The 21,814-nt window shown below is 40.5% G+C and overlaps 1 protein-coding gene across 1 annotated transcript in view; it reads left to right on the top strand.

Annotated features, from left to right (window-relative positions):
- neurl1ab (neuralized E3 ubiquitin protein ligase 1Ab) overlaps positions 1-20,775 on the top strand; it is a 31,886-nt gene extending 11,111 nt beyond the window's left edge. The window contains exons 4-6 of the mRNA XM_056394561.1: positions 10,670-11,386; positions 16,029-16,208; positions 16,915-20,775. Coding sequence (XP_056250536.1) covers positions 10,670-11,386; positions 16,029-16,208; positions 16,915-17,153 — 1,136 coding nt within the window. The 3' untranslated portion in view covers positions 17,154-20,775. The remainder of the gene's footprint in view (positions 1-10,669; positions 11,387-16,028; positions 16,209-16,914) is intronic.
- Positions 20,776-21,814: the final 1,039 nt, after the last annotated feature.

The raw sequence follows: 21,814 nt of genomic DNA, 5'->3' as shown, positions 1-21,814 counted from the left end.
TAGAAATCTCAAAAAAACACCATTTCCCAACAGCTATATTTTAAAAAAATATCAAGTTTGAAAGGTAAGTTTTCATTTTTTGGCTACTGGTAACTCTTAAGAGTTATATCAAGTTGTAGAAGATTCAGAAATCAGGTCACAAATAACTTGCAAGTGTTTCCAGTTGTACTGTATTTCCCAGAAGTGAAACACATATGGGAATGGTATACCTCTCTGCAGTCAGAAAAGTAATGCTGCTCCCTTAACACATGTATGGCTGCAGTCTTACCAGAATGTTTTTGTTTATGGGACAAATCCCGAGAGACCACACAGCATCCACCGTTTTGTACAGGTATGATGGATTCCTTCCAAGTTAGATAAGCGGAGCGAGTCAAAGGCATCTTTTGATGGATGCAAGATGCTCTACTGGGGGTTTGTTTACTAGGGGTAGATGAGTCACTTAATCACTGACAGAATGGTAGTGATCCGTGAGACCGGAATCAGCTAACATCATCTGCAACCTGTCTCTCCAGTCATTACAGAAGAATCCAAAATGGCTGCCAGACTGTCAAGAGGCGGCGTACCTCTCAGGTGATTAAGGGGAGAGTGTTGACATCAATCATCTCTGCACACGGCATTGCGATGCATTAGGCCTGTAAAGCATCATGGTGGGGGGAACCTCCGGCTGTATGCTTTCTATGTTTACGAACATTCTGAGAGACATCACGAACATTTCCAGCTCTGGGGACCAAGGGGACAGTTTTAAAAGAAGTATGAGGGACACGATGGTTTTGAAAACAGTTTGCATAGATGTAGATTTTAGCGATTTTTTGGCATGGCTCTATGGATTACAATGTCACTCCTGACGGTCTACCTCAACAAATGTGGGATGGCTGTCAGTGAAACTTTGTACAGACACTCACAGTCTGACTTTGACTGTAGCGCCATCATGAGGTGGAAATTTTTCTGTTTTACAGAAATGTCTCGAGAACTATTGTATGGATTTCCATGACAAAGTACAAACATTGACATTTCATCAAGCGCCACCAACAAGTCATAGTTCTCACTTACCCCTGTCCTAGATACTATAAAGGTATTGGCACCAAATTTTATAGAGGCATTCATGGTTTGCAGATTATGACTTTGTGGTCTACTGAATTTTTATATAGCGCCACCAGGAGGTTATGTGTAAAATGTCTCGTCAGCTAATTCCATGAAATAAGGTGTAAACATGGTCCCCCTTCATCCATCACCATCAAGTCAAAATATAAATTTAATTTATTAATTAATTTGCTAATTAGCAAACCTTAGCATGCCAACATGCTAAAATGAGGTGGTGAACATGGTAACCTGCCTAACATCAGCATTAGGGCTGTAACTAATCATTATTTTCATTGCTGGTTATTTTGTCGATAATTTTCCCAATTCATTGATTCATTTTTTTGTCTATGTAATGTCAAAACATTTACCTAAGCCTAAGGTGATGTCATCAAATAGCTTCTTTTCCCTGAGCAGCTCTCCAAACACCCAAATTTTCCTGAACTGGATCTGATGAATATTTGGCATTTATACTTGAAAGTTAATAAAACATCAGAATAGTTTTATTACTTTTATTATTTTAATTAATATACTGACATTAGCATTTAGCTCTAAGCACTGTTGTATCGCAGGACAGCTTTACAGAGAATGGCTGTAGACTGTTAGTCTTCTTTTAAATTCACTGATGAACATTTGCAATATTTCTTTGTACTGTATTACATAATCTGACGCCATTATACGTTGTTATTATCATGTGAACTGAAACTGTTAGCTGTTAAAGATCACTGTACCTTTGACTCATACCGGTTTTGTTAACAGATAAAGAGTTAATGTTGAAATGCTGAAAGGCTTTGTACTGCACAAACACGCTGGGTTGTCTGAAGCTGACTGTGCTGTACTTTCCTTTCTTTGTGTCTATTTTTGTCCGTGTTCACTCAGTGCACCTAACGCTCACGCTCAACCCGCTACAGATCTCACTTATTGTTTCACTTGTCAACATAGATTATGTGGAGTTTCACAGCGTTTTGATTTGTGGATGAAATGGTTTTAAATATAGAGAGGGCAGAGAGGTGCAGTCTGACACAAGTGGCCAGATATACAGCGTAGGGTCAGCCTGGTAACAATGCAGGTAAAAATGGCTCAGTACAACACAGTGAAGGACAGAATGTAAACTACAAAGTAAAACTTCAGTTTTGTACTGTATCTTTATGTGTATGTGTAGTCCTTCCCTGTTTCTACGGTGCTGCTGAAGGGACCACAACTAAACTCTTTTGTTAATTGTGACTGATGAAGACACATGATAGGCCTGAAGGGTCTGATTACACCAAAGTACTGCAAATGGATGTTGTACCATTATGTGAATTTCTGGTCTGCTGCTTACAGCCAAATCCTCCAAAAACAATAAACTTGAAATTCAGCATGGTAACAACAATATGCAAAGTCATCTGTCATAAGTCCGTTTTCAGCCAAAGGCAAACAGCAGACAGTGAGGAAGAAAGGCAAAGAGAGATGCTAAATGTCTCCATATTATAAACATTTAGTAATTTCCTTGAGCAGAATTCTTTTGGCAGAGTTAGACTAAAATCATGAATCATACTATAGCCTCTCGCTCTCTTTTTCCTCCCTTTCTTTCAACATTCCCACTCTGTTTTCTGATCACACTAATAAATCATATGAAAAGTGGTACTTTTTCAAGGGACTGGACATTTAAACCTGATTATAGTTGCATTAAGATTTTTGACTATGGACCCTGTCCTGGGCTCTCCTCTTTTGGAAATTACTGAAGCCTGCAGCTCATGTTCAGGTCAAGAGGACCAGTCAGGCCCATGTTGATACCTTTTTTGGGTAAAAATCGTACAGCGAGAAATGATTGTTGCCCATGGCTGTGGTAACCTTGTCCATTTTAAGTAGGTAAATTGTCCCTCGTAGCTTCACGCTTGTGAAGCTTGTGATGCTTGAGTCTTTGCACCGCCATGTTCGCTGCCGAAGCTGTAACTATACGCTTCAGTATTCAGCCAGTCACAGCTTTATGTGCTAAATCTAACCATTTTTGTGTCTGTGTAGTACCGTCACATTCATTCCGAAAAAATGACCAAATTAAGGATTCCACCATGCATGCTACAGTCTTCATGAGTAATGTTTTTAAGCTTGGTATTAGTGGAATCTCATCTTCCACAATGCATTATTTAACAGGAATAGAAGATTTTGTTTTTCATCTTGCTAAATGTGATGTATTCAAATCCGGAATATCTGGTAGTAGTTTCATCTTGTTTGACGTCTGCAGCTTCACACCTGGATTTACTTCCTTTCGATACAGATGCTTAGTACTGCACATAAATCATTAGACTAGAGGATATAGTGTGGAAATGAGATGCATATTTAACTTAGATTACCTAAATTCCAGTGCAAAGGCTGTTAATCTTTAGCATACAGATGCCGATGTGTGAATGTCCTTGATGTGTCAACATGAACACATATTTATTTTAAAGATATAAATATAAACACATGGCGGAGGCAAATTTCAGGTGGGAGCAGTTACATCTTATGGATATGTGGTGTGTCCAATAAAAATGAAAGAGAAGAGGAAGAAGAAAATGAATGGTGATAGTGGTTCACATTTATCAAGATAATAAGCCTTCTTTATCTGCAGTACATTGGCTGTAATCAACAGGAGAAAAAGGTTAGATGAAGGCAACCATGGTAACAGTGCCTCAGAGGCTGGTGTGAGTCAAGGGCAGAGCCAGACACCAAGAAATGGCTTGAGAAAAATAAATTAAGAGATTCACAAACTCAATGAAATATTGTCAGAAATATTGTCTTTACTATGGTATTTTTTTTTTTTAGTATGGTGGCTTAAGGGCTAGACGAGCTTGATTTCCAGTCTTCAAGACACACACTGAACCATAACTGTATGTCGGGGTATTACACAACATTATGGCCACTTAACACTCACCATTTCTTTCTTAAAGACACAGTGAAATGAAAAAAACATGTTTTTCAAGTTGTAACTCCATGTTTTTGTGTTAATCCTTCATTTATCTCTTGTTGAAATAATCTTTGAGTATTTTAGTATCAAAATACATCTTTTTTCTCTTCCTATTAAATTTAAACATATATTTGATGAATCACCTTGAACTTGTGGGCAGTTACCTAAAAATATCCAATCAAATGTGATTTGGGGCGACTACTTAATGCTGCCTATTATGAAAAATCGCACTTGACTGAGCAATATCTTAGTAGGAGGTGTGTGTTCATTTCACCCTTTTCCTCCTCCTCCTGATCTAAGGCCAGGGAGGTGAATATGTGGAGGTCAACAGTTTTCCACAGATCCGTGTCTCTCTGCGGCTCTGTATCTCACCTTATTCGCCAAGCCCACGTCTCAAAACCCGAGCTATCCCTTTAACTGTTAAACGCTCTATTATGCTCTGATAGTAGCTAGTTACATTTACCTGCAGTTTGGTGCTGAGCAGGTAGGATACAGTGGGTTGTTAGAGCTTTTTCACTGAAAACAGCTACCTGCTGTGGCCAAAAACGATGCTGACGAGCGCGGTAAGAATGAACCAAAACAGTGAGTAAAAAGACAGTATAAAGCCCTGTGGAGCTGCAGATGATTCTCTGTGGGTTTCACACAGCTCCTTACACATTACACACAATTATTTGATCCATTGCTGATATTTAAAAAAAAAAATGATTGCACTCGTTTTATGTGTAACTCCGTTTGCTCAGTCCTCTTGGTTTTAATGCTATAACTAGAACAAAAACTAACTAGGATCCTCATCCCCATTGCAGATGTTATAGTTGATATGTCATGCACAAATCTGGCTGAGTATCTTGATTTATTTCTCCTTTGGACCCTTATTATAACTGAAGTTAAGTCATTCTGTCAGACAGTTGGTTACAATGAAATGAGAGGCCTGGTATAAACTAAAATGTTGGAGGATTGTCCTTTGACCTAACATCTGCCAGCATGTACACATCGGGATTAGGGTCTATGTATTTATGAGAGCTCTGTTTCAAGTGATCTCACTGCTTGGAATTTATTTGATTTGTTGAACCAAAATAAATGCCGCTGGACAGACTATTGTGCCTCAGCTGGGATTTAATCGGCCCAGATGGAATCGAACAGATTTGCAGAGAAATCAAAATAGAAATCATAATGGAGCCTGTCAGGTCTGGATCCTGGGAGCTGGGCTGTACAGGGGGAAGCCTTCAGAGAGGCTAATCACTTTCAGATGAGCACAGTCTAGTCCCAGTGAAGATGTGACTGTGTGCTCTGGGTATTGAATGTGTGTTCTGTGTGTGTTAGTGTGCAAATCTCTGTAGTTTTCACAGAGGTTCTCTTCATATTGCTTTGACCAAAACAATGAGATGAATCTATAATTGGTGAAATGTGTTTGAGATCAGTATTATCAGCAAAAGGGAGTTAAAGTATCAAAAGTAAAAGTACTTGTTTAATAGTAAAATGTCCCCCGTGAATAATTATATATGACATTATTAGATTGTTAATGGTATGTTAATGTGTATGTAGTGTTTTACTATTGTATAAAGTTACACAGTATAGTCTAGTGGTTCCTGACCTAGGGGGTTGGCCACCATCCGGAGGGTCACAAGATAAATCTGAGGGGTCATGAGATGATTAATGGTAGAAGGAAGAAGAAACAAACAAAGGTCTGATAAGTCTGTTTTCAGTTTGCAGACTTTGCTCAAGTCTTTGCTGTTATTTGTGAATTTTTAGCCGTACAGTTAATTAAATCAAACCAACTAACCAAGTTTAGATGGGAACTTGACAACGAGCCACAACTAGACACTGTGTTTTTTTCTTTTTTCATGTTTTTTTTTTAAATTTCCACCAGTAACTCTGGGCTTCATAAATATAGTGGAGTAGAAGTATAAATTCACAGAAAATAGATATACTGAAGTAAAAAGTAAAATAAAACATACGTGATCCCTGCCTGGATACATTTATTAATAGCAGCAGAGTCACCAGGAGGTAGTTGAGATGTGTGGCGGGTGTACAAAGAGCTCAACTGTTACACCAGACGTTTAGGCAGCAAAAGCACTTTGTTTAAGATTAGGGAAACATGGTGGTTTTGGTTCAATTTAATAACACTGTATCTGAAGTCACTGCGAACTCCTTCTGTGTAAAACCAGAGCACAATCTTTCTATGACCTTAACTAAGTGCTCCCAACATAACCATAAAAAAAAAAGCTTGATAATGCTGTAGTCACTACTAATAGATATTCTCCTGCAAGACTGTGGTCAAAAGAATATGTTGTCAGTTTCTGACACTTTCAGTATTAGCATATTTGCAACTTGCCAAATAAGCAAATTAACATTTCCTCATTATATTAATAGAATACATGATCTTGTCACAGTTGTGTTTCTTTTTAAAACATACTGGCAGTTTCAAATGAGTTGTATATAAATGTAATTCCTCAGAGGCAGGTTTACACAAGTGCACTTTGAAAATACTCGAGACATGTATTTGTTTAAAAAAGGGCGTTAGCTTCAAAGCAGTGCTGTGTGACAGTTAGTGGTGTTTAATGCATGTAGAGACACTTTAGTAAAGTCAAGTTCAGAAGTGGCTTTTGACCGGCCTTGGAAACACCGCTCTTGTGAAATCCCTGAGGCGCTATAGGCGTCATTTTCACTACTGCCATTTGTCACCTCAGCATTTCCCATTTTCTTTCCATGATCATGGTCCAGAAACTAAGAAACATCTGGCACCAAACCAGAGACTCGACTTGATCTTTCAAATACTCCACATATGTGGCTCCTATTGCACATGGCATCTCAGATACTCAAACTGTCGGCCTTCTCCTGTGTATCGATATCACAGCACCCCTCTAGCCTTTTAGCTCCTGTTGCTTCACACTCATATTCCTGTGCCATTATCTTGACCGGGATACCACTCCTTAAAAGCCCATCAATGCAAATTTCCCCCTGGAGCTCATTCTCTGTTATGTTTTTTTTTCCTTTGATAAGCGAAGGCTCATCCCTCTCCTTTTTGGGACACACACACAACCTCCCCCCCCAACCTACTTTCTCCTGACAGATGACTTCACTCACTCATTCTAGACGGACCCCAGGATAGGCCCCTTAGGCATGCATAGTTAGGGCAAATCCCCAAACACACACATATACACACGCACACACACTATTGGTGCAGCTAACCTTGTATAGAGGTTGTAGCCTTAGTAAAACCCCCAAAAGCCTCCTAATCCTGTTCCACCAGGCCAAGGAATAAAGTGAACCCTTCTTTGTCTATTCCGTACCATGCCATTGTCTGACTGAGAGTTTTACAAGACTAAAAAAGGCATAAGATACATAAAAATCCTGAGTTGAATTGAATGATTTAGATCAAAAACTTTGTACTGTAATACTCTCAGGCCTCTCTGAAATGCAGTTCAAGACGAGGTGGAGCCAGGCTGTTTTCTTTCAGCAGCGCATTTTTATTAACGGCCTTTTTTACCGCAATAGATTAGTTGTCATTGTGGCTTGTGTTCACAGTGACATCCTTGACATCCTCCTTTGCCAATATGATGTTTACTTTCCAGAACTGGTTTTTCCAGATTGTGTGAAGTGTTTCTGAACATTGCAACTTGTTTGAATAGGTAAACCTGAAACTGTACTTGAAGTACAGTACTTTTTTTTTCTGCAGGTGTATGTTTTGGCATGGGTGTGTTCTTCCCCTAAGCCAAGAAATTCCTGCCTAATGTTCAGCAACAGTTGAGCGAGTCTGATTTCTGATTTCTTTTTTTCTCACAGCTGTAATGTTTACTAAAAAGCCAAAGTAAAGCCAAGAGGCCATCCATTGACCCTGCTGAACAGTGTCAGTCTGGTATGCGTTCCTCTATTTAAATAGAGCTTTTCTCTTGAGATTGAGTCTCTGGAGCTGTTCAAAGACCACTTAATTTTACTAGGGGAGTTTCAGCCATGCAGTTAATCACGTCTGTATTGTTTACGCGCCTGAAAAAAAGTTATTCAGACTTTGCCTTGTTATTCAAAAGCCTCAAGGACTTGGAAGTTTAACATTTTAAAGGAGAATATAATCACTGCTATTTTCAGTGCATGCGTTTGTAAAACAGCTGGAGCGTCACCAAATGTTCAGACTCAAAAAAGAATGTTCAATGGGCATTACACTTAATTTTCCAACATAATTCAGAACAAAAGGCGAAACTGCACCTGTCTGTGTGTGAGTGACATTTTAATGAGTGAGGAGTTTGGAAGATTTCTGCAAAAAGATAAGAAGATTATTTGCTGTCAAGTCCGTGGTTCCAAACCCCCTACAGCCCAGTCAATCAGTAGAGTTAATTATTTATAATACTGAAGTGGATGTAATTGCAATATTTTTTCATACAATTGAACTGTCAGTGTTTGTGTTGGTTTTTATTATGTTTTCATTTGCACAACTTGGAGTCACAGATTTCCACCATTTCTCCATTACTTTTAGCTCCTTCAACTACACCCTTCATGTTTAGATAACTGTTTCAACTTCTGTGCTCACTTGCTAACACAGTTTTAATCACAACCTGTGGTGTTGTGCTGAATCTGCACCTGGCTGTTTTATAATCAAACTGTAATTTTCTTCTTTTTTTTCTTTTTCTTTTTTAAATTAGTCACAATCTTCTCACATAACCCCCCACTCCCCACCCAGCAGCCCCCGGGGTACTGGCAACCTGTTTGGGAATCCCTGTATTGAATGATACAGAAAGTGTGAACAGGTTGAACAGGACTGCTGGAGTCATGTCCCTGCTGTGTGTTTGTTGTGAGAACAGTTCTTTACCTCTGTGCATGCACGCACAGGGGTAATTTCAAGCTGTGTAATCTCAGTGACTCAATGCTTTTTTTCATATTTGGTAGATGTTTTATGTGTGAAATTCTATCCCAGAATCCTTTGAGACCAAACTCAGGAAGAGGTCATACATATTTATTTGGCTCACGTCTTTAACTTTCATGGTTTTGTCTTCTTTTATCCCTTGTATGCCCCCCCCCCCCACAAAAGATAGGAACTTCCTTGTAATGTTACTATTCTCTTCACAGCTTGTTTTGACTGCTGCGCCACTCTCAAAAACAGAAACTGTGAACGGCAGGAAGCCATAATAGCAGGAATAGAAATTATCTCTCGTGTCCCAAAGTCGGCTAACTTTGCCTTCAAGATGATAAGGCTGCTAATAATAAGAGTCTCATACTTGGTTGTGGACACTCTTGACTGAGGAAGTAATTAAGTTCAAGCAGTTTATCAGTGACTGGCCGGAGATGTGCTGTCTTTGTGTGATAAAGAGGAGCTGGTGAGGTATGCCCTTTCTCTCAAGTGTCCACCCCACCCTATTTTACATCCTCTCCTCCTCCTCCATCCACTTCCCTTAGGGGAAGCCCAAAGCGGATAGAGGCTAAGAGCCACACAACTCAGCCATCATGTCACTCATCTTCAGCCTGTCCCTCCCCGCTCTCCTCAAATGTCCAATCAGGCTAATTTTAGCCCGTGTTAGAGGGCTGTGTTAAATTTGGCAGTGTGTCCCCTAAGCGTGCCACGATGCAGATCCATTTGTACCGACTGTGTGCATGGAAAGGCACGCTCTCTTTCTTGTTTTCATTTTTGAAATGGTTTTCCCATGTGCCTTCTATTTTACAGTGAGCAGAATTAGCATAGGAAGAGCTATTTGTAAGGGGGGGGCTTCACAGCATTACAGCATTAGCAGACATGTGATACAGTTTTTAGAATGCCTTTCCCGTTCAATGATCGGAGATAAAAAAGCTGTTTTTAGCATCCAAACACATAATTGAACATATTAACAGTGGACAGAGGTAGAATACAGTACATTAAGTCACTACTGCTGAGACACTGTGTTATGTAAACACCTATGACTCGTGGCGGCTCATTACAGCTATTTGAAACCCACTGTGTGCTGTCGTTAAAGAGAAGCCTTTTGGGAAATCCAATCTTTGAATATAATGGCCGAGGAAAATGTCTGCATTTTCACACCGTAGGCTCTCACTTTTCGTAACAGTCCATGAAAGTGAAGATAAGAGTAGTGCGATAAGTAAGAAAATGTGGCTTATTATGACAGGACTCTGAGCTAAAGACAGAGAGAGGCTCAAACACAGCTGAGTTTTATTGGCTTCCAGTGGCTTCATATGCATCTCTTATCTCTTCAGTGTTACATAAAGCTGTAATGTCACCACTGGCCTGCAGCTACGGTATGCCCCCCACTTAAAGTCCTGATGTGTTTTCTAAACATGTAAACACTGACATATTTGTCCATATTGCTGAACTACAAGCCTTACAGCAGAGAGTGTATTAGAATGAATATGTTATAAAGCGGAGAAGCCAGAAGCCACCATTTGTTTACAGTGGCAGGTATGATGAATGAACACCTTGCAGACAGTGAATATAAAACAAACCAGTGTTGTACATGGGAATACGCAGGATACTAAGTGGGTGTATGAATTAATTTTTGTTCTCCGGACACTTCCTCCCCACTTTCAAGTACTTTAAATGTAACCGCTTTATTCACCGTCCAAACAAAGTTATGATGTTATTCAACGAAAAGAGGAAAAAAGGCATTGTGTGTTAGTTCAGATTGAATTCTCTATTTCAACACAACACAAACAAGTGATTACGTAACATTCCTGTTTTTTTTTCCACAGACAGTGAGATGGTCCCACTGGACTGCCTGCGTCCTCGTTCTTTTGCAGCCGCCCACCAGGCCTCTATTCAGCGAAATGGCGATGACCCTCGCCTTTCCATCAGCCTGTGTGACCTAAGCCTGCAGCAGCAGGAGATGCATCTGGAGGAAGATGATGAGGAAGAGGAACGGCTACAACCCTTGAGCTCCAACTCCTGCCATGTGCCCCAAAACTCTCAAAACTCACAGCAGTGTTCGCTGCTGCCCAGCCATTTGGACACTGATCTACACTTCCACTCGATGCACGGCATCCATGTAACTGTGCTGGATAAGCACACGGTTGCACGGCTGGATCACCGTGGTGACGAGAGGACCCTGGTGTTCACCAGCCGGCCGATGCGCTGCTCAGAGACTGTGTTTATCAAGGTGAAGGCAGGTGTCACGCGGCCTGGTTCTCTTTCTTATGGTGTGACATCATGTGACCCCGCCACCCTGAGGCCCAGTGACCTCCCATCCAACCCAGAGTCCCTGGTTGACCGCAAGGAATTCTGGGCCGCGTGTCGGCTGGCGGTGCCACTCCACAGTGGGGATATCTTGGGCTTTGTGGTGAACTCAGATGGGGAGGTCATGATGAGCCATAATGGCATCAGTGCAGGGATGCAGCTGTGTGTCGATAACTCCAGGCCACTCTGGATGTTCTACGGTCTGCACGGCACCATCACACAACTCAGGATTTTAGGTATGTTCATCTGATCTTTGCTACATACAGTATCTTACAAATGTCTGTCAGCTGCCTAAAAACAGCTATATAATCTTAAATATGTTTGGGAATATAAAACAAAATCTTTTTGAATTTGACAGTTCAGGAAAAAAGGAGACTTTCACAATAAGGGACTGTTATTGTCCTCAAACATAATTACTAAGTTTCATTCATTTCCAGTGCCTTCATATTCCTATTCAGATCATTGCTTGCAGTAAGGCGACTGGGACATCTAACCTCTAACTCTATACTGTTACATTATACTTTCATCTATTTAAGGTAAAGAAATCCCATATTTCATCGAAGCAAAAAATAAAATGTACCTTCACAGACCAACAGTTTCTTATTAGCGTTAGTTTTAGCATTAGTTCAAATATTTAATTAAACCATGGTTCCAGGAATTGAACATGTTTCACAGATCTTCACAGGACGTCATTAGTAATTTTCCATTCAGAATGTAATCCAGTCTGTGATCCTTCAGTGACCTATGGAGGATGACTTCCCACTCAGCCGAGTCATGAAATAGTTTCCCCCTCCTTTGCTGTCTGGGCTGCTCTCTTGACTTTTTATCAACTCATATATCTCTTAGGAATTTACATTCTACTCCCACAGTTTGCACATGAATGTTAACTTTGTACCTTCAGTTGAACAGGATTTCTGTCAGCTCGGGTTGACACCAGCAGGTTTTCACACAATGATACATTAACTGAAAGTACCCTGATGTTAATCATGTGCAGTGTTGAGATGGACGTGGGTCCAGATGTGCATTTTAGTTTGAAAAACATAAACATGCTGAAAATATGTTGACATTGTGTGGAGAAACAGTCTTCGGGTTTGTCTCACAGTGAAGATCTTCAGGACATGTTCTTTGTGGCTACAGTATTTACAGTATGTTGTGGCAATTTTCACTTAATTTGGAGAATTTCAAAAGACAGTTTAGGAGAGAAAATTAAATCCCTGATATCACGAGTCAAGAACATTTGACATCCTGCACAAATCTTCAGTGAAGAGGTAAATGAGCTTCACTAAAATTTGCTCAAATCCAATTTATGTTTAAAATATTTAGTATGACTTGCTGAGGTTTAAGAGTCCTGCACTTAATGGATTTCAAATTCTCAATGTTTCATAAGAAATAGCTGAAGTGTTGCTTGGACATTGCATATTATGATGTGACTGTGAAATACTGCAGAGTGCAGCAAGCACAAGTGTGAGTGCTTTTGATTTGTTTACAGTCGCTGCAGCTAAAGACACTCTTCTTAATTCTCTGAAAAACATCCTCATCCAGCAGTGTTGCATTCTGGTTAAGTTGATAATGATTCTGTCAAAGCAGGTTATAGTTCTTTTCACTTGAAATTCATAATTAGAGGTGGAGTTTTCTGAGAAACTTCACAGATGGTTAGAATTCACTGGTTTTCTTAGAATTTGTTGATTCCCCCTAATTCTTTCTCATGATTCATTTCTGGATTACAGTTCCTCCTCTCCTCTCTTTCATGTAGTCAGTCAGACCAGGGCTGAGGAGGTTATTTCTGTCCTGCGTGGGCTCCCAGCAGCCAGCATTATGTATCAGGAGGGGGGCCCATGATAGCTCCTCATGATGCCCTCCATATGCATTATTAAAATGTAATTGCACGGAGGTTTGAGATGCTGGGTTTTCCACCCACAGCACATTCCCATAACAGTGGTCCTCCAATCGTCTCTGTATGTCCTCTTTTCCTCGTGCACCCCACACCACCCCCCAGCCCCCGATTCTTTGGGGTTTGAGCGTTCTTCGACTCATTACCCACTCCAGCTGTGGGGAGTGCATTTGTGACGTCTCTGCTCACCCACTCGCTGCAGCCGCACGCCATGAGTTGCCATGGAAACATCTAGCCACTGAGGCAAGTGACAGTTTGTCATGGCGGGGTGTTGTCGAGCCTGTGAAGTGGAACAGATGGAAGTCTGCTACTCTCACGTGTTCATTTTATCCGTGTTATATTAGAAATGAAGATTTTATCATTTCATCTACGATACTCAGAATCAATAACGGCTCACATTATATCGTCATTACAGGTGTCCTGCTCTGGGTTTACATATGTTTCTGCATGTGCTCAGCTGTAATCTTAAAGCTGCTATAATCAATGTTTTCATATTAACAATCGATCAAATGATTAAGTGTATGGGAAAGGGGTCACTCTTACTGACAACCCACAGCTCTACGAAGCATTCTAGCATCTTTTGTCTCATTGTTTTGAATTTATGGTCTACAGTTTAATGCTTTGGTTCAGGGTCACCGTTTTCAGTGTCATTTTCAGCTGCATCAGGAAGCAGTTTTCTGTGAAAAAGCTCAAAACAAACAATCAAGCAAATAACAAATTATAATAAAACTGGTTATCACACTGCCCCTAATCATGGTAGTATAATAAAAAATAGAAACTTCTGTATTGTAACCCTACTTAAAATCTTTCCTTGTACTTTCTGATAAGTTATTGTTGTATGTGCATCTTTGCTACAAAGAGCACTGTGCTGTATTTTTGACTGATATCTATTTATAGTGGGTTTTTAGGACAATGTTGTTTTTTTCGGCCCTAAGTAATGCCAGCAGTCTGAGAGGCAAGACCAAGGGCATCACTGCACCACATGCTGCTGCAACTTGAGCTCATTGCTTTGACCACATGATAATCACTGAAGACCACAGATGATTATATCACCATTTTTATTAACTCAGATGTTCTCTCATCTGGATTCTGGTAGCAGGTCAGTAAGAGAGACTTCAGTAAGAAAATCAACCTGAACCAACAAAAGGGTCCCCCGCCCACTCCTCTCTCTCTCCACCCCAGTAGAAATTACACTTACCATGCACCAATAGGCAGACAAAGTTAGGAACTAGCTGGTTGCTAAAGAGCCAGGAGTTAAAAACAGAGCTAAAAGGAGGACGAATATCAAACTTACATTTACCAGGTGGATGTGCTGGATGTGTAAATAAACAGTTGTTTGCTTGCAAGTTCACCATATCAACTTAGAAGGTGATATTATTTCTGTGTTGTGTTTACAGCTTGTTTCCATTATCCACAAGTGGCCAAAAGAGAAAAAATAAATAAATCAGGTGATGCAGGTTTAAAAACCTTATTCAGACACCAACAGAAAATGAAATAGCCTGATGGGCTGCGACAGAATTCTCTAGGTTTGATAAGCAAGTGTTGAAAGCCACCAAACACATTCTCCACCACAAATAAGTCCCCTCTGCTGCCTGCATAGCAAAAGACATTCACATACTCATTCCTGGTGGCACAGGCAGCACTAAATTCATAATACATGGGAAGATGAAAGGTACCCTTGATGATAGGGTACATGAATAGACATGAAGGTTATCCATTCTGCCTTATTAGAGTTGACCGAGACATTTGCTAACAGCCGGGCTGCCACATAGGTCATGTTAAGTGGGTAATGGAAGGGTGTATAAATGCTACTGTATGCATACTGTAGCATGTATACAGAATCAACAAATAGATGACTCTCACTAAATCTGGAAATGTTTGTTCAGAAGTCCTGTGCTCATGCAGACTTTGCTACAACTGTTGATTTTTTTTTAGCAGGAAACTGGTTGTTGCATGACTAAAAAGCTACTATGGTCTGTTTATGTAGGCTGAAACTGAGACTGCAGTGGTTGAAGTGGTCCAGGGAGAAGGCATCAGTACGGTGCGATGGATCAGAGCACGTAGCTAGAGTTATGCAAGTAAACTGTATACATTTTTGTGTTAACAACAGACCACATAAATGTGTGTTTTTGTTTTTTACGCTTCAATTTAAATTTTTTTCTCTGTAATTTCTCACCATTTTTGGTTCTTTTTTTTTGCCGTTTCTCCACTTCACATTCGTTTTAGGAAAATCTGTGGGATAGGATGTGACCTACCAATATTAGATAATTTGACACACAGAAGGATGTCAGTGCTAAGCAAATGACCAGCCTGACAGTGTTGAAATATTTCTGCCATGGTCAGTTGAAGGACAATGTTTAAACAACAATGCAGTGTGCCTGCCAGGCAAACTAGATCAGAATTTGTCCATGGAATCAGGGTCAGTATTCTCATCTGTTAGGAGACATGAGCTACCAATATGTGAACTGATGCCAAAGCCGGTGGTGCAGCTCGGGACAGATCATACGGGACAGACAACAGATAGTCTGTGGAAGCGTTTTGTACCCTACCCAGAGGGATCATGGGCTCATGAAGGAGGAGGGAGGAGAGGGTGGGGGTGCCTGGTGTCTCTGACGAGACTACACCAACTCATAGGCTCTTGACTCACTCACACCCACCCACATGCAGACACTGTGGACTCACAAGTCATCTGCTTGGTGATAGAACAGATTTAATGTGTGTGTGTGTGTGTGTGTGTGTGTGTGTGTGTGTGTGTGTGTGTGTGTGTGTGTGTGTGTGTGTGTTTGTGTGTGTGTCAGACTGAGACGATGAGAGAGATGCAACAAGACATCCACTCTCCTCCATTTACTAATTACCAGCTCTGACTACTAACATCTCAGAGATGCACAGTGTGAATGATGGAAATATTTGACTCCTTTTACTTTCATTGATTATCTGTGTGCCGGTGAATCTTTGGTGTGACCCAGATGTCTCTTCTGTACCGTCAGGGTCATCTCTTCACCCAGACCTCCGAGGCCCGTCGGTTCCCGGCTCCCCATCCTGTACACCCAACACCCCCACAATGCTTTGCAGCGGCAACTCAGAGCCTAACCTCAGCACACCCTTGAACATCAACCTCAATTCAAGCCTCAACTCCAACTACCACACAGTCTTTTCTTCCTCCACAGGTTTGTACATATGGTCCAATTTATCCCTTTCTCTTTTCTTTCTTCATTCTCCATCTTTCCTCACTTGTAGTGGAAGATTTGCCAAATTTTAATTTTGAGAAAAACCAGATCATCCTCACAAATGAAGTATTTACATATGCATGTATGTGCATGTATTCCGTGTCCAGATTGTTGCGATTTTTTTCTTTTGTGTTTATCGTTTTTTTTTTTTGTTTATGAAACTGATTAAGAAGTAGACATGCAGGAGAGCAATAAAACAGCCAGCAGCACACAAACACTGGCTAAACAGCACCAAGACATCGACTCACGATATGCATGTTCGAAGCAAACATGAAGCAAATATTTACCTCAGTGATGTGAAGCAGTGATACCCAACATCACTGCAGTCCCAAGCTGCAGACAGCATGACAGGACAACTCCTGGCAGATAATGGCAGCAGAAGGAGCAAGAATTGCAACACAGACACAATTATTGCTCCATAAAGTTGTCCTGACGCTTCATGAGTAGAGAAAAACAGTGGGCAGGGTATTGACAGCTTAAATAAAAAGGTGCGTTGGACATATGCTGTAGCGAACAGAGCCTGTCAGAGTGTGTTGTCTGCCTGAACTACCCTGAGGGTTCCCTCCATCTTTTGGCAATGTTTCTTTTTGTTTTCTCTCTCACACTCAGTCACACATCCCTTAAGTCCTTTCTCTCATCACCTCAGGTACAACCCCGAGCTCTCCATTCTCCAGCCACCCAGAGTCCCCTACCTTCCCATCCTGCTCGTGGAGTGACGAATGCACCATTTGCTACGAGAACGTGGTGGACACGGTCCTCTACGCCTGTGGACACATGTGTCTCTGCTACGCCTGCGGCCTCAAACTCAAGAAGATGGCCAATGCTTGCTGCCCCATCTGTAGGAGGACAATCAAAGATATCATCAAGACGTACAGGAGCACGTAGGCTCGTGTTAAACACCGTGTCGCATCATCAGGCTCAGCTCAAGGTTGTCGAAGCCATGTAAAGACTTTGTTAAGATGGACACAGCACAAGTGAAAGCCCCACTTGTTTGTGTGTGCAATCTGGCTCAGGTACTCTACAGCAGGACTTTAAACTCCATAATTATAACATTTTATCCATGTTGTGTCTAATGCTCATCATTGGAAGGCTCACAGTGGTCCTTTCCTGTGAAGACCCAGCAATGAGATTCATCAGAGACCATCAAAAAATACAGTGTTGATCAACAGGAACAGCAGATTGGACCTTGACCTACTATTGTCCAGTGATTTGTGCATCTGTTGAGGAGAAAGAGTAATCTGAAGAGGCATCTGTCAGACTTCATGCAGAGTAACCCTTCATTCTGCGGGCTATACGGTAGATACCAGTAAGGAATGAGTAGAAAGACAGAGAGAGAAAACGTTGCAGCATTTCTAAAATAAGCCATTTTTGAATGAGTAGAAAATGCTCCTCATGCAATAAAACACAATGAAATGCCTAAACCTAAAGGGTAAAGTAATCCTTATCTCAGTTGTATAATAAATGAAGTGTTTTGTTGGATACTTCACGACCTGCTGTGCTTCCGTGAACTTCAGGCAAGGCGAGATTGCGCGAAGGGTAAAAAAGTGTGAACGTTGTCACCATAGAAGGTCACGCTTGCGGTGAAATGAGGATGTAAATCAGTGAGGAGGGAAGCGAGGGAGGAGAGAGAGAATGTTGTAAGTGTGGGATGTAGACAGGGGCACATGCGCTGTGTGTCTGCACATCGTTTCAATGCCACGAAGAGTGTTTGCTCACTCAGGCAGACCACATACATAAGAAGTTTGTATAAAAGCCTGTAAAATGCAGGGCTTGCATGGATTACATGTCCTGCTGCTTGGCAGCCGTCCCCCGCCACCTAGTGCTGCTCAGTAAGCCTGCCGGATGCTGCAATTGGACAAGTCATCTAAATAAACATTGGTGGGCAGTGAAGTATTTTTAAAATGTTGAAAGAGCACATAAGGATGCAAGAAACCCATGAAACACTAAGTTACAGATGGCTTTGCTTACTTCAGGTTACGCACTCCTCTTTCATTATGTACATTAAAGTAAAACATGAATACTCGCTTTCACTGATGATGTATTTCAGTGCACTGTGTCTTCAAGTGGAAAGAAATTCACACGTGTGCAGTTAGTGACAAGGATGTAGCTTGTTATTGTGGGACATTGTGAGAATTACATTTGCATATCAGTTTCTGAGTGCTGCTCTCCTTCTGTAAAAGCAAACTCCAAGGACATTTTCACTTGACTAATCTCATGCATTATGTACTGCTTTGAATTGTTAAGAAATACAAGCTATTTTCAGGTGTTATTTTGGCCTTGCTGAAACATCACTCAGTAATCTGTAAAGTGGTAAGTGCTGATTATTATTTTTTTTTTCCAAAGTTTTGAAGCTTGTCATCTCGCAGCTGTGGAGGGAAAACTAGCAGTTATGTTGTAAAAGGTTTGCATCACAGTTACGTTTTTCTTGTGTGCCTTTAAAAAGAGAAGTCTGGACACACTCTGGTATGTTAGGCTCATCTCTCTACAAAAAAAACAAAAAAAAAAACAAGAGGAATACTGAGGTTCATATTCATCTTAAAGTCACTCTTACACAGGTGTGATGTCTCTGACGTGAGCAGGTGTAACCACACAACCTACCAATACAAAGCTGTCGTGTTTGACTTTGAAGCAAACATTTCAGTGCGTTTAACATCAGTGTGCGAATTTATTCACTGCCTAAGATGAAATGTTTAAATATCGCCTTGTCCCCTCTGTCACTGCATTGCATAATACTGGAATTTTGTTGTGCTTTAGAGACGCCCAGCCTTTACATTTCTACCTGTTTTCTTCCTGACCAAATATGACCTAGAGGAAATGAAATATTGTGAAACATTTTTGATAGAAAAATGGTATTAATGAGTGTAATATTAACTGTACATTATGAGGATTATTTATTTTGTCAGTGCTACTATAAAAAAAAAATATCAGTTTATTTTATATGTATGGCTATAGTGTCCAAAATGTAAGAGTATTTCATTGTTGCATAGTCAAAGAATATAGAAAACTTTATTCTCATGAAAGACTCAATGGTTGTGACAGCTGATTTTCACTTGAAGGAGTAGTGTGGATGATGTTTTGGGAAATACGCTCATTCACTTTGCGGCAAAGAATTAGACAAGAGGATCAATACCACTCAAATTCCAAATTATAGTGCCTGATGTTATACTAATACTCATCTATATTTCAGAAGGAAACAGTCTTTTTACTGCACTACAGTTATCTGAAAGCTGTAGTTATTAGTTACTTTGCAAAGTAAGATTTTACACACAAAACAGAATTGGCTTATAAAATGTGATGTATTGTTATAGAATAAAGTAGCTAACAGAATAAACTGATTGAAATGAGGTCATCTGTGACCGTGCTACAGCTTTGAAATGCTACTGTCACACCAATACATCAGGAATAGTTAACATTATAATAACGTGGGCGGGACATTTTTCCGAGGGAGCCATTTTTACTTATGATACTTAAAGTGCATTAGATTTAACATTGCATACTAGCTTACTTTTACATTAATATAACTATAGTTTTATAATCACAGTATATCCAATGACAATGTGACAATGCGAAAGGTGTTGCCTGTATATATGAACCCACAGAGTTATCACCTGAAACTGCAGCTCCCTTCAGCTTCACAGAGTTATATTGTGAGTTTTAGCTGATTGTTTAGCCGTCCAGACTTCAACTTTACTGTTTCGGTTCACTCTCACTGCTCTCATCATGTCGTCACAGCAGGCAGCCGCTTTCAGCGAAAATGCTCTGAAAACCCATTGTACACTACCGGCTAAGCACCAAACAGCAGACACACACATTTACCGAACAGCTGAGCCAGACCAAACACAGAGCTTATAGAAACACAACTCCAAATGAATGATTATGTTGCTACATAACTGTTTGCTGGAGCCCAACTTTAAAGGTGATGGTATGTCCCTGGTGGATTTTGTTAACTCTGAACAGAGTATAGTTGTATCCCCTGTTTCCAGTCTTTATGCTAAGCTAAGCTAAGCTAAGCTAACCACCTGCTAGCTAAAGTCACTCACAAAGGTGAGAGTGGTATCAATCTATTCATCTAACTCTTAAATAAGCATATTTCCCAAAATGTCAAACATCTACTTTAATGTCATATACTAAAATATGGTATTGGAAGGGAATGAAATGTGTAAAATTGCCGTTGGTTACTTATTAGTTGGTAAAATTATGTTGTGCATATTTAAATTCTATCTTGACTTTGTGTTGTAGTGAAGCAGGCGTGCGTGGTTCCCCATATGGTCATAATTCTGACAGCCTGTTTTTCAAATGTGACCAAATATTTGCAGTCCAAACAAAACAAAACCAGCAAGTAGGTAAAGGTGGGCATTGTGCACTTTGGACAAGAAAATCAGCTCATAACTTTGGTTTCCTGGACTTGGGATTTCTATTTGACGTTTAAAAAAAAAAAAAAAAAAAAATGGTTTCTGAATTTGCTAATTATGTTCAGTTTGTTAAATAAAGTTTAAGTCTGAATCACTGGCTTTGTACATGCTTTTATTTCTTATTAATTACATGGAAAAAAAAATTGAGCCCATCCAGCTCTTCTTCGGGTCTACAGGAGAACCTATCTACTTAGGTTCAGGCATTCAACTCAGATTGCAACAAACTTAGAACTGGCCATTTCCATTTCTTATTATGTTTTATGCACAGCAGGAAACTGAAGTCAATCTGGCACAGAAGAGGCCATATGAGAGAGCATTAGTGTCATTACCTTTACCCAAAACGTACATTATACAAATGTTTGATGATGGATTAACCTCTTAACGCAAGAAAATTCAAATTGAACAACAGTTAGAGAACAAAAAGGCAGCCATCTCTCAGATGCCTAACACCCAACACAATCACTCTCCACAGTAGTATACTTGACTAACATCCTGCCATATACTATATGAATAACAAAGGCAAGGGCTTTTAGTAAACAGCTATAACTCAGAGAGAAACTGTTTAGAGTTGTGGTATGTAGACCTGGCCAGAGTGAACATCATCTGTTATTTACTACCCCGCGGGCCTGGCTCTAATGCAGCACTGTTTTATGCTGCACTCCAATAGGCACCAATACAACCCATGACGTCCGGACATGAAACAGGCAGCGGTGGCTGCCATTCATGGCGAAGTGTTCTCAGAGGTGAGAGGGAAATACACAGGCAGTGTCTGTGAAAGTGACATGAATACAGTATATCTCACTGGTGTCTGTGTACACACAGACTTTCCACTCAGACCTCTCAGTGAACCTCGCTGCTGGCCTCCTGAAGGCTTAAGGGCTTGGTAGACTTGTTTGAGCTGTGTTGCGGTATCGCCTCTAGACAGCTGTTTGGTCAAACACACACATCATCTATTAAGTATCAAATTTGTATTCCAAAAAAGCTTTACACTATTGATTCTGAATTTTAACGGGACATCAGACAGTCTGAGTTTGTGTTTCTTCCTCTCTTGTAGTTAAGGCTTTAAGCTTTTGGTGTTCAGAGTGATGTAAAATCTTTCCCTCAGTCAGATTTGCAGTGTCGAGGGACAGACTG

Source organism: Seriola aureovittata, chromosome 14 (genome assembly GCF_021018895.1).
Source record: "Seriola aureovittata isolate HTS-2021-v1 ecotype China chromosome 14, ASM2101889v1, whole genome shotgun sequence".
In the NCBI taxonomy this organism is placed as follows: domain Eukaryota; kingdom Metazoa; phylum Chordata; class Actinopteri; order Carangiformes; family Carangidae; genus Seriola; species Seriola aureovittata.
The sequence above is the reverse complement of the archived record's forward strand: the minus strand, read 5'-3'. Positions and strand labels throughout refer to the sequence as shown.